Source organism: Ranitomeya variabilis, chromosome 2 (assembly GCF_051348905.1).
Source record: "Ranitomeya variabilis isolate aRanVar5 chromosome 2, aRanVar5.hap1, whole genome shotgun sequence".
Taxonomy (NCBI): Eukaryota; Metazoa; Chordata; class Amphibia; order Anura; family Dendrobatidae; genus Ranitomeya; species Ranitomeya variabilis.
The window spans coordinates 107,047,666-107,060,986 of NC_135233.1; the positions used below are offsets into that span (position 1 = coordinate 107,047,666).

General features: G+C 47.8%; 1 protein-coding gene and 1 long non-coding RNA gene across 5 annotated transcripts in view; one reads left to right on the top strand and one right to left on the bottom strand.

Moving 5' to 3' along the window:
- KIZ (kizuna centrosomal protein) overlaps window positions 1–2,325 on the bottom strand; it is a 211,425-nt gene extending 209,100 nt beyond the window's left edge. For 3 of the 4 annotated variants that reach the window (XM_077282783.1, XM_077282784.1, XM_077282786.1), the window contains exon 1: window positions 2,126–2,325. In XM_077282783.1, the coding sequence (XP_077138898.1) occupies window positions 2,126–2,193 (68 nt within the window). In that variant the 5' untranslated portion in view covers window positions 2,194–2,325. Of the gene's footprint in view, window positions 1–1,877; window positions 1,986–2,125 lie in introns of those variants that run through there. The other variant, XM_077282785.1, reaches the window with a different exon arrangement.
- Window positions 2,189–13,321, top strand: part of LOC143804561 (uncharacterized) — an 81,647-nt gene continuing 70,514 nt past the window's right edge. The window contains exon 1 of the long non-coding RNA XR_013221054.1: window positions 2,189–2,326. This is a non-coding gene — a long non-coding RNA (uncharacterized LOC143804561). The remainder of the gene's footprint in view (window positions 2,327–13,321) is intronic.

The window sequence follows — 13,321 nt, forward strand, 5'->3', positions numbered from 1 at the left end:
CTATCTGTACCAATCATTTTTCCTCAGCCGGAGTAAGGGTAGGTGCACAAGGTCAGTAAACGATGCGGGTTGGATGCTGCGTACTTGTGCAGTGTCCAGATGTTACAGCATAGTGGATGGGATTTCAAGAAATCCCATGCCCAGTATGCGTGCACTGACGCCCGTGGCTCATCTGTGGAGACAGGCATGTGGCGCGTCTTTCCAGACCGCGGCGCATCTTTCCAGACCGCGGCACGTCTTTCCAGACCGCGGCATGTCTTTCCAGACCGCGGCACGTCTACTTATCTTGCAGAGACACGAGTCTCCGCAAGATACCGTAATTTTCACCAGTATAATGTATTGGACGTGGTGAATCTGCACAGTTCAATGAACGCATGCGGAATCATCTGCGCTCAATAGCCGGCATTGCTTTGGACGGAGCGGCCATGTGCTGCGTCCAAAGAACTGCCAATTACTGAACATGTGCACCTACCCTAGAGGCCGGGAAACAAGCGTCGAACTACTTCAATAATGTCGATCACACTCGCTTACCGGCCTGAACTTAGCGCTTGTAAATACAACAGAAATGTTTCTGTGTGATGGTGCAATATGGGAGCATTTGGGGCCCCACTTTGTCTAAAACCGGCCCTGCATGAGGCAGAGGTGCATTCGCAGCTAGGACTTGGTGTGTGTGTGTAGAAGGTTCAAAAGGCCCCGTAGCACATAAGACACTAGTATTATAACTTGATTTCATCCCGCCAAAGACCCCTGACACACCCAAAATCACTTCTAACTTAAAGAACTTTCATATCTTAAAGAAAAAAAAAATAGCGCACAAAATATTGATCTTCCATGAATGAATAGTAAAGGAGAATAGCTTGCAGGCAGTATTCTTTATTTATATGTGGTATAGGAGACAATGGGACAGGACATATTAGATGACAGATGATACATTATGGGTGCGGCTGGTCCATCACTTAGTATTGCGTGCTCTTCCTTTACTCTACATAGAGATGTGGCAGGCATGTGCAGGACAATGGAATCAGACACTGCCGTCCTAGCGCTCATGCAATGTCACTTTCACCCATACAAAAACAATGAGTGCAAAAAAAGCAGCAAAACCCCACAGATTTCAGGTTTTGCTGTGTTTTTAGTGGGGAAAAAAAGCACGTACACCACTATGTGAAACAGGTCATTTTTGTGATTTTCCCAAGTTTAAACTATAATGGCTTGGTCTCCTCACCTGAGATTGGCAGTCAGGATTAGAACAGGTTAATTAAATTAGAGGTGCGCGCAAATTAAACATTGGCCGACCAGGGTGTGAAACTGAACAATACCTGACCAACTCTAGGGCTGACCAAAGCGTGAAAGTAATCTCTTAGCTGCAGTCTACTATGTCGGAGTGTCCGCCTCCTGTAGGCATAAACTCCCGGAAAAAGTGCACGTCGGAGCGCACGTTCGCTTTGCTGTCACCATTGCAGTCTACTGGCCCCGTTTTGTGGGGATTTTGGATGTATGCCCCGACGGGGACACAGAACACTATATGAAAATACCATTAGATGATGCTTCAAAGTCATCCTGACAAGAAGGCTGCCGGTCAAACCAGAAGCTGGAGTGCTAATAAGGCCTCAGCCCCGAACTGCCCTTATAAAGGTGGCGTTTCTCCTCGTCCTCTCCCGGGGAGGTCAGAGCAGGACCCCTGCAGGCGATCAGAGACGGCTGCTCACCTCTGTGGCCACTGATTGGCTACAGCGATCACGGCTGACTGAGCCACAATGACCTGTGAGGGCCCGGGCAGCGGGTGACTTTACAGCACACTCAGGCCCTTTGTAAAACAAAAAGTCTATGGGGTGGGCGACCCCTTTAATGGTGACCCCTTTAATGGCAGATTCTGTCACCTTCATGTGAGTATGGCTTGTAGAAAGGAATGCAGACAATTCCTCATGCTGTGAGCAGACACAGACTCCATGACAGGACACTCAGCTCATCAGTAATGACCAGAACTAGGAAGCTGGCCCTAGCAACCAGCTTCCATTGGTTGCTAGGGCCGTTTCCCTGGCTGTACGGATAGCAGAGATGGACACAATGCCTCGGCACACAGCGGCGGCCAGTCCCGGGCCTGTGGTGCTGCTCCTCCCGCACTCACCAGTCTCTCAGGCTCTTCCGTAGTTTCGTCACTTGTTTCTCATACTCTCCCCCCGCTCCGTCCTCCATCTTCCCCGGAAACACCGGGCGTCGTACAGTAGAAGAGACCGTGTCTCAGTAGCGCTCACAGCCCAGACTGCAACGCGGCATATCATGGCAGCCGGGAACCATAGCAACCCAGGAAGCCAAAAACCGTCACGTGGTAAGTGTCAGGTTGTCACGTGACGCACATAGTTGCTGTAGGGGATTCCGGTCGGTGCCGGCTGTAGGGGGGATTCCGGTCGGTGCCGGCCGTGTATCCTGCGGAGGTGCCGGCTCCCGTGCTTGCCGCGTCACAGTGGTCGTTACCGGCAGTCACATCTGATTTCCAGGAACGTTTTCCTCTTTAATGTACAGAAATGATGGGATCCTCTCAGACAAGGGGGTAACAGCAACCTCTGCCCCTTAACCCTTTAACAACTGAACCGCTTTCTGCCCAGGTTGCCAACAGCGCAGAGACGAGTCCGGGCCGCAGTCTCCTGACACTGACTCTATGGGAAGTGGATGCGGTCACTTTGCTGCAGCCGTGACTCGAAGTCCCCCAAAACCCTGAATGTACCGTATTAAGAAAAAATCCAAAAATGTGGGAGCAACAGAGCCACATCCGCGTCCCTCACGGCACGCTGGAGCATCGGATGCTGGGCTGTAGAGTGGTGGAGGGCATGTGATGACCTCAGGGAATGGTGGCCTGTGATATCCAGCGACTCACTGACAGTCTCATACACTGCAGTGCACGAGTCCTGCAGTGTATCAGACCAGTGATCGAAATCAAAATTATATGTCCCACAGCAGGACTAAGTGAAAAAGTAAAAAAAAAAACGCAAAAAAAAGTGCACTCAAATCATGAAAAGCCGTTTCGCCAAGAAAACACAGCGTTTGTGATAACACAAAAATAAATGAAAGTACATATAATTGGTATCGCTACGTCCGGAACAACCTGCTGTAAAAAAACATGCCAAAAATGTCACTTTTTCACCATACTGACTCTCCAAAAGTGAATTAAAAGTAATCAAAAAGTTGTATGTAAAAAAAAAAAATGGTATAAATGAAAACACCAAGTCAGCCCGCAAAAAAACATGCCCTAATATACTGTAGCTCATTCACCAAAAAAAAAAAAGTTACAGTGGGAAAGAAAAGTATTTAGTCAGCCACCAATTGTGCAAGTTCTCACACTTAAGGCAGGTTTCACACGTCAGTGGCTCCGGTACGTGAGGTGACAGTTTCCTCACGTACCGGAGCCACTGACACACGTAGACACATTAAAATCAATGCATCTGTGCAGATGTCATTGATTTTTTGCGGACCATGTCTCCGTGTGCCAAACACGGAGACATGTCAGTGTTCGTGGGAGCGCACGGATTACACGGACCCATTAAAGTCAATGGGTCCGTGTAAAACACGTACCGCACACGGACGTTCTCCGTGTGCCATGCAGGAGACAGCGCTCCAGTAAGCGCTGTCCCCACCACATGGTGCTGAAGCCGCAATTCATATCTTCTGTGCAGCAGCGTTTGCTGTAGAGAAGATATGAATAATCCATTTTTTTAGTGGTATTTCGTGTTTAAAATAAAGCTCCATGCCCCCACCCCCTGTGCGCCCCACCGCTGTTCTGAAAATTCTCACCCGGCTCCCTCGTTGGCTGTCGCTGCTTCCTGTCCTGGCCGCACCTTCTACTGTATGCGGTCACGTGGGGCCGCCTATTACAGTCATGAATATGCGGCTCCACCTCCCATAGGGTTGGAGCCGCATATTCATTACTGTAAATGAGCGGCCCCACGTGACCGCATACAGGAGAAGCTGCGGCCAGGACAGGACACTGCGAGGGAGGCGGGTGAGTATTTTCAGAACAGCGGGGGGGGGGGCGCACAGGGGGTGGGGACATGGAGCTTTATTTTAAACACGAAATACCATTAAAAAAATGGATTATTCATATCTTCTTTACAGCAAACGCTGCTGCACAGAAGATATGAATCGCGGCTTCAGCACGATGCAGGGGACAGCGCTAAACTTTAGCTCTGTCTCCTGCATGGCGCATGTGGTACCCAGGCGGCACACGGCTGCCGCACGTGTGCCACACGGATGGCCTACATGAGCTCACGGACACACGGACACGGATAACTCCGGTACCGATTTTTTCCGGTACCGGAATTATCTGGACGTGTGAGACTGGCCTAAAACGGTGAGAGAGGCCTGTAATTGACATCATAGGTAGACCACAATTATGAGAGTCAAAATTAGAAAACAAATCCAGAAAATCACCTTGTCTGATTTGGCAAGATTTATTTTGCAAATTACGATGGAAAATAAGTATTTGGTCACCAAAAACATGCAAAATTTCTGGCTCTCACAGACCTGTAACTTCTTTAAGAGGCTCCTCTGTCCTCCACTCATTACCTGTAGTAATGGCACCTGTTTGAACTTGTTATCAGTATATAAGACACCTGTCCACAACCTCAAACAGTCACACTCCAAACTCCACTATGGTGAAGACCAAATAGTTGTCGTAGGACACCAGAAAAAAAATTGTAGCCCTGCACCAGGCTGGGAAGATTGAATCTGCAATAGCCAACAAGCTTGGAGTGATGAAATCAACTGTGGGAGCAATAATAAGAAAATGGTAGACGTACAAGACCACTGATAATCTCCCTCCATCTGGGGATCCACGCAAGACCTCACCCTGTGGGGTCAGAATGATCACAAGAACGGTGAGCAAAAATCCCAGAACCACACGGGGGATCTAGTGAATGACCTGCATAGAGCAGGGACCACTGTAACAAAGGCTACTATCAGTAACACACTACACTGCCAGGGACTCAGATCCTGCAGTGCCAGATGTGTCCCCCTGCTTAAGCCAGTAGATGTCCGGGCCCGTCTGAAGTTTGCTAGAGAGTATTTGGATATTTCAGAAGAGTATTGGGAGAATGTCATATGGTCTGATGAAACCAAAATAGAACTGTTTGGAAGAAACAAAACTGAAGTGTGAAGATTAATTTTAGAATTAAAACCAGGAGGATGTATACAGACTGTGCCCTGCTATCTGCCACCATCGCACTCTAAACAACATGTCTATTTTTCCTACAGGTATGTTCATGCACACAGCTCTCCAGCCTGCTCTCCTGCCTTGTCTGTCTATGAAGTGCACATAGTACATCACCCAACTTTCCACACAGACTTTCCTCTGCTCCCAGCATTCACATGGTGTGCCTTTCAGCCAACCCCAGCTTACCCTGTGTTATTTATGACCTTGCTTACTCAGGCTTGATTGTATGCATCTGGTCCACCCTTAATTCTCTGACCAAGATGAGCAGAGACCACTCCTCTTTGCTTCACACTTGAATGCATTTAGTTGTACATATATTTCATAGCACAAGTCTGCAATGACTTTAGTCTGCTGTGTGATTCCTATAAGTGTGTCCTAGAAGTGTGAAGATTAATTTTAGAATTAAAATCAGAATAGAACCAGAAGGGAACCGAAGGTAACTGGCCAGTCACTGTAAATAATGTTTCTGTTTGTTTTCACTTTCACCCCTATAATTCTTCACTTTCTGCAAACTCCCCTAATCCTTACTCCTAGTAAAGAACTGTTCATCTCCTCTTCAATCCTCCCCATCCATCTCACCTCCTCCTCAGAACTGTTCCTTAACATACAATCCTCTGTCTCCAAGCACAGACAGCCACCTCATGCCCTCTCCTGCTCCCACCTGCTAACACTTTCTCTGCTCCTTCTCACTGCTGGTGATATCTCTCCAAATCCTGGTCCTCCTCACCACATCCCCACAGTCAGTTCTACCTCCCACCCACGCTGTATCACAAACTTCTGTAACCTCTCTAACCTTATTCCCATTCGCCCAGCCCCCGCTTCCCCAGTCCCACTAACAGGAGCTCTATGGAACTCTCGCTCTGTCTGCAACAAGCTTTCCTACATCCACGATCTTTTTGTTACTACCAAACTTTCCTTCCTCGCCATCACTGAAACCTGGCTCACCCCTTCTGACACAGCCTCTCCTGCTGCACTTTCCTATGGTGGCTTCCACCATTCTCACACACCCCGCCCCAGCAGCAAGCATGGCGGAGGAGTTGGTTTTCTCCTGTCAGATAACTGCTCCTTCACCCCAATCCCACTGCCACCCTCTGTTACCCTCCCTTCCTTTGAGGTGCACTCTGTGCGCATCTATGCCCCCACCAACCTCCAACTGGCTGTCATTTACCGCCCCCCAGGGCCAGCCATTACCTTTTTTGACCACTTCACCAACTGGCTACTTCATTTCCTTTCTGCGGACATCCCCACTATCATCATGGGTGACTTCAACATACCCATTGACACTTCCCTCTCAGCTGCCACTAAACTTCTATCTCTCACTTCCTCCTTCGGCCTCACTCAATGGTCTTCTGCCGCCACTCACAAAAATTGTCACACATTGGACCTCATCTTCACCCTCCTCTGCTCCCTATCTAACCTCTCTAACTCACCTCTTCCTCTTTCTGACCACAATCTACTCACATTCTTTTCCCTCTCCACTCCTTGTCTACAATCCCCACCCCACAAACTTGCACACCCTCGCAGAAATCTTAAACACCTTGATCTACATTCACTCTCTGAATCCCTCCTCCCTCTCACAGACATAAGTTCCCTACATAATGTGGATGACGCTGCTGCTCTATATAACACCACAATAGCTGCATCTTTGGAATCTCTTGTGTTATGACCCCAATGGCGAGGGTCTCAGAGGAACGTGGAAGTCTGCAGAATACAAAAAAACAGCTCATAGGGCAGTGGTAACTGGGTTGACCATATATCTACTCCTAACGCCAACACTAGAAGTAGCCGGGGATCATTCCTACGATGATTCTAGATGACACGCTCCAGCCGGAGAATCTAACTACCCTAGTAGAGGAAAAACAAAGACCTTTCTTGCCTCCAGAGAAGGGGACCCCAAAGCTGGATAGAAGCCCCCCACAAATAATAACGGTGAGGTAAGAGGAAATGACAAACACAGAAATGAACCAGGTTTAGCACAGAGAGGCCCGCTTACTGATAGCAGAATAAAGAAAGGTAACTTATATGGTCAACAAAAACCCTATCAAAATCCACACTGGAAATTCAAGAACCCCCGAACCGTCTAACGGTCCGGGGGGAGAACACCAGCCCCCTAGAGCTTCCCGCAAAGATCAGGATATAGATTTGGAACAAGCTGGACAAAAATACAAAACCAAAACAAATAGCAAAAAGCAAAAAGGCAGACTTAGCTGATATAACTGGAACCAGGATCAGTAGACAAGAGCACAGCAGACTAGCTCTGATAACTACGTTGCCAGGCATAGAACTGAAGGTCCAGGGAGCTTATATAGCAACACCCCTAACTAACGACCCAGGTGCGGATAAAAGGAATGACAGAAAAACCAGAGTCAAAAAACTAGTAACCACTAGAGGGAGCAAAAAGCGAATTCACAACAGTACCCCCCCTTAGTGAGGGGTCACCGAACCCTCACCACGACCACCAGGGCGATCAGGATGAGCGGCATGAAAGGCACGAACTAAATCGGCCGCATGAACATCAGAGGCGACCACCCAGGAATTATCCTCCTGACCATAGCCCTTCCACTTGACCAGGTACTGAAGCCTCCGCCTGGAGAGGCGAGAATCCAAGATCTTCTCCACCACGTACTCCAACTCGCCCTCAACCAACACCGGAGCAGGAGGCTCAGCAGAAGGAACTACAGGCACAATGTACCGCCGCAACAAGGACCTATGAAATACATTGTGAATAGCAAACGACACCGGAAGATCCAGACGAAAAGATACAGGATTAAGGATTTCCAATATCTTGTAAGGCCCAATAAGACGAGGTTTAAATTTGGGAGAGGAGACCTTCATAGGAACAAAGCGGGAAGAAAGCCATACCAAATCCCCAACGCGTAGTCGGGGACCCACACCGCGGCGGCGGTTGGCAAAGCGCTGAGCCCTCTCCTGTGACAACTTCAAGTTGTCCACCACATGATTCCAGATCCGCTGCAACCTATCCACCACAGAATCCACCCCAGGACAGTCAGAAGGCTCCACATGACCTGAAGAAAAGCGAGGATGGAAACCAGAGTTGCAGAAAAAAGGCGAAACCAAGGTGGCGGAACTAGCCCGATTATTAAGGGCAAACTCAGCCAACGGCAAGAATGTCACCCAATCGTCCTGATCAGCAGAGACAAAACACCTCAAATAAGCCTCCAAAGTCTGATTGGTTCGCTCCGTCTGTCCATTAGTCTGAGGATGGAAAGCAGACGAAAACGACAAATCAATGCCCATCCTACTACAAAAGGATCGCCAGAACCTGGAAACGAACTGGGATCCTCTGTCTGACATAATATTCTCAGGGATGCCGTGCAAACGAACCACGTTCTGGAAAAACACAGGAACCAGATCGGAAGAGGAAGGCAGCTTAGGCAAAGGAACCAAATGGACCATCTTGGAGAAGCGATCACATATCACCCAGATAACGGACATGCCCTGAGATAGCGGAAGATCAGAAATGAAATCCATGGAGATATGTGTCCAAGGTCTCTTCGGGACAGGCAAGGGCAAGAGCAAACCGCTGGCACGAGAACAGCAAGGCTTAGCTCGAGCACAAGTCCCACAGGACTGCACAAATGACCGCACATCCCTTGACAAAGAAAGCCACCAAAAGGACCTGGCCACCAGATCTCTGGTGCCAAAAATTCCCGGGTGACCTGCCAACACCGAGGAATGAACCTCGGAAATGACTCTGCTGGTCCACTTATCCGGGACAAACAGTCTGTCAGGTGGACAAGACTCAGGCCTATCCGCCTGAAATCTCTGCAACACACGTCGCAGATCCGGAGAAATAGCTGACAAGATAACTCCATCTTTAAGAATACCAACAGGATCAGCGACTTCAGGAGCATCAGGCACAAAGCTCCTAGAAAGAGCATCGGCCTTCACATTCTTTGAACCTGGTAAATACGAGACAACAAAATCAAAGCGGGAGAAAAACAATGACCAGCGGGCCTGTCTCGGATTAAGGCGTTTAGCAGACTCGAGATACATCAGATTTTTGTGATCAGTCAAGACCACCACACGATGCTTAGCACCCTCGAGCCAATGACGCCACTACTCAAATGCCCATTTCATGGCCAACAACTCCCGATTGCCCACATCATAATTTCGCTCGGCAGGCGAAAACTTCCTAGAGAAAAAGGCACAAGGTTTCATAACAGAGCAACCAGGGCCTCTCTGCGACAAAACGGCCCCCGCTCCAATCTCTGAAGCATCCACCTCAACCTGAAAGGGAAGTGAGACATCGGGCTGGCACAAAACAGGCGCCGAAGTAAACCGGCGTTTCAACTCCTGGAAAGCCTCCACGGCAGCAGGAGCCCAGTTGGCTACATCGGAGCCCTTCTTGGTCATATCCGTCAAAGGTTTCACAATGCTAGAAAAATTAGCGATAAAACGACGGTAGAAGTTAGCGAAACCCAAGAATTTCTGAAGACTCTTAACTGACGAGGGCTGAGTCCAATCAAGAATAGCTCGGACCTTGACTGGGTCCATCTCCACAGCAGAAGGGGAAAAAATGAACCCCAAAAAGGGAACCTTCTGTACACCAAAGAGACACTTTGAGCCCTTGACAAACAAAGAATTTTCACGCAAAATTTTAAAGACCAACCTGACCTGCTCCACATGTGAATCCCAATTATCAGAAAAAACCAAAATATCATCCAGATAAACAATCAAAAATTTATCCAGATACTTCCGGAAGATGTCATGCATAAAGGACTGAAAAACTGAAGGAGCATTGGAGAGCCCAAAAGGCATCACCAAGTACTCAAAATGACCTTCGGGCGTATTGAATGCGGTTTTCCATTCATCACCTTGCTTAATGCGCACAAGGTTGTACGCACCACGAAGGTCAATCTTGGTGAACCACTTGGCACCCTTAATCCGGGCAAACAAGTCAGACAACAGCGGTAAAGGATACTGAAATTTGACAGTGATCTTATTTAAAAGCCGATAATCAATACAAGGCCTCAAAGATCCGTCCTTTTTTGCCACAAAAAAGAATCCCGCACCAAGAGGGGAAGAAGACGGACGAATATGTCCTTTCTCCAGAGACTCCTTGACATATGAACGCATAGCGGTATGTTCGGGTACCGACAGATTAAACAGTCTTCCCTTAGGAAATTTACTGCCAGGGATCAAATCTATAGCACAGTCACAGTCCCTATGAGGAGGCAGTGCACTGGACTCAGACTCACTGAAGACATCCTGATAATCAGACAAATACTCAGGAACTTCCGAAGGCGTAGAAGAAGCAATAGACACAGGCAGGGAATCCCCATGAATACCACGACAGCCCCAACTTGAGACTGACATAGCCTTCCAGTCCAGGGCTGGATTATGGGTCTGTAACCATGGCAGCCCTAAAACAACCAAATCATGCATTTTATGTAAAACCAGGAAACGTATCACCTCGCGGTGTTCAGGAGTCATGCACATGGTAACTTGTGTCCAATACTGCGGTTTATTTGCTGCCAATGGCGTAGCGTCAATACCCCTAAGAGGAATAGGATTTTCCAATGGTTCAAGAGTAAAACCACAGCGCTTAGCAAATGACAGATCCATAAGACTCAGGGCAGCACCTGAATCTACAAACGCCATGACAGGATAAGACGACAGTGAGCAAATCAAAGTTACAGACAGAATAAATTTAGGTTGCAAATTACCAACGGTGACAGGACTAACAACCTTAGCTATACGTTTAGAGCATGCTGAGATAACATGTGTAGAATCACCACAGTAGTAGCACAAGCCATTCTGGCGTCTATGAATTTTCCGCTCATTTCTAGTCAGGATTCTATCACATTGCATTAAATCAGGTGTCTGTTCAGACAACACCATGAGGGAATTTGCGGTTTTTCTATCATATTGCACCGAATTAGGTGTCTGTTCAGACAACACCATGAGGGAATTTGCGGTTTTGCGCTCCCGCAACCGCCGGTCAATTTGAATAGCCAGTGCCATAGTATCATTCAGACCTGTGGGAATGGGAAAACCCACCATAACATTCTTAATGGCTTCAGAAAGGCCATTTCTAAAATTAGCGGCCAGAGCACACTCGTTCCAATGTGTCAGCACGGACCATTTCCGAAATTTTTGGCAATACACTTCAGCCTCGTCCTGTCCCTGAGACATAGCCAGCAAGGCCTTTTCTGCCTGACTCTCAAGATTGGGTTCCTCATAGAGTAAACCGAGCGCCAGAAAAAACGCATCAATATCAGCCAATGCCGGATCTCCTGGCGCCAGCGAAAAAGCCCAATCCTGAGGGTCGCCCCGTAAGAACGAAATAATAATTTTTACTTGCTGAGCAAAGTCTCCAGATGAACAGGGTCTCAGGGACAAAAACAATTTACAATTATTCACGAAATTCCTAAACTTAAACCTGTCTCCGGAAAACAGTTCAGGAATCGGTATTTTAGGTTCTGACCTAGGATTTCTGATAACATAGTCTTGTATGCCCTGCACACGAGTAGCCAGCTGATCCACACTTGTAATCAAGGTCTGGACATTCATGTCTGCAGCAAGCATAGCCACTCTGAGGTAAAGGGGAAGAAGAAAAAAAAAAAAACTCAGAATCTTCTTTCTTATAATCCCTCTTCTGCAATGCATTAAACATTTAATACTGGCCTGGCAAACTGTTATGACCCCAATGGCGAGGGTCTCAGAGGAACGTGGAAGTCTGCAGAATACAAAAAAACAGCTCATAGGGCAGTGGTAACTGGGTTGACCATATATCTACTCCTAACGCCAACACTAGAAGTAGCCGGGGATCATTCCTACGATGATTCTAGATGACACGCTCCAGCCGGAGAATCTAACTACCCCTAGTAGAGGAAAAACAAAGACCTTTCTTGCCTCCAGAGAAGGGGACCCCAAAGCTGGATAGAAGCCCCCCACAAATAATAACGGTGAGGTAAGAGGAAATGACAAACACAGAAATGAACCAGGTTTAGCACAGAGAGGCCCGCTTACTGATAGCAGAATAAAGAAAGGTAACTTATATGGTCAACAAAAACCCTATCAAAATCCACACTGGAAATTCAAGAACCCCCGAACCGTCTAACGGTCCGGGGGGAGAACACCAGCCCCCTAGAGCTTCCCGCAAAGATCAGGATATAGATTTGGAACAAGCTGGACAAAAATACAAAACCAAAACAAATAGCAAAAAGCAAAAAGGCAGACTTAGCTGATATAACTGGAACCAGGATCAGTAGACAAGAGCACAGCAGACTAGCTCTGATAACTACGTTGCCAGGCATAGAACTGAAGGTCCAGGGAGCTTATATAGCAACACCCCTAACTAACGACCCAGGTGCGGATAAAAGGAATGACAGAAAAACCAGAGTCAAAAAACTAGTAACCACTAGAGGGAGCAAAAAGCGAATTCACAACACTCTTGCCCCTCTCACACATACCTAAGCTCTCAAAATCAACAGACAGCCCTGGCACACTAGCCTGACCAAAGAACTAAGTCGAGCTTCCAGGGCTGCAGAGCGGAGATGGAAAAGATGCCACTCCAATGAGCACATTATCGCATTCAAACAGTCCCTCACTACTTTCAAGACCACACTCGCCACAGCTAAACAAACCTACTTCTCGTCTCTCATATCCTCCCTGTCTCACAACCCTAAACAGTTATTCAACACCTTCAACTCACTCCTCCGTCCCCCAGCACCTCCTCCCTCCCCACTCATCTCAGCTGAAGACTTTGCCTCATTTTTCAAGCAGAAGATTGATAACATCAGAGACAGTTTTGGTCAACAACCCCCAGAGCCCTTCCTCCCAACTACCCAGCCCTCCACCTCGAAAACCAACTTCTCCACCATTACAGAAGATCGACTCTCCGCTCTACTCTCAAGATTGCATCTCGCCACCTGTGCACTTGACCCAATCCCTTCCCACTTCATCCCAAACCTCGCCACAGTCCATCCCAACTCTAACCCATTTCTTCAACCTATCACTAACAACTGGTGTTTTCCCCTCAAGCTTTAAACATGCCTCAATCACACCTATCCTCAAAAAGCCCTCCCTTAACCCATCCTCTGTATCTAGCTATCGCCCTATATCACTTCTCCCCTATGCCTCAAAACTACT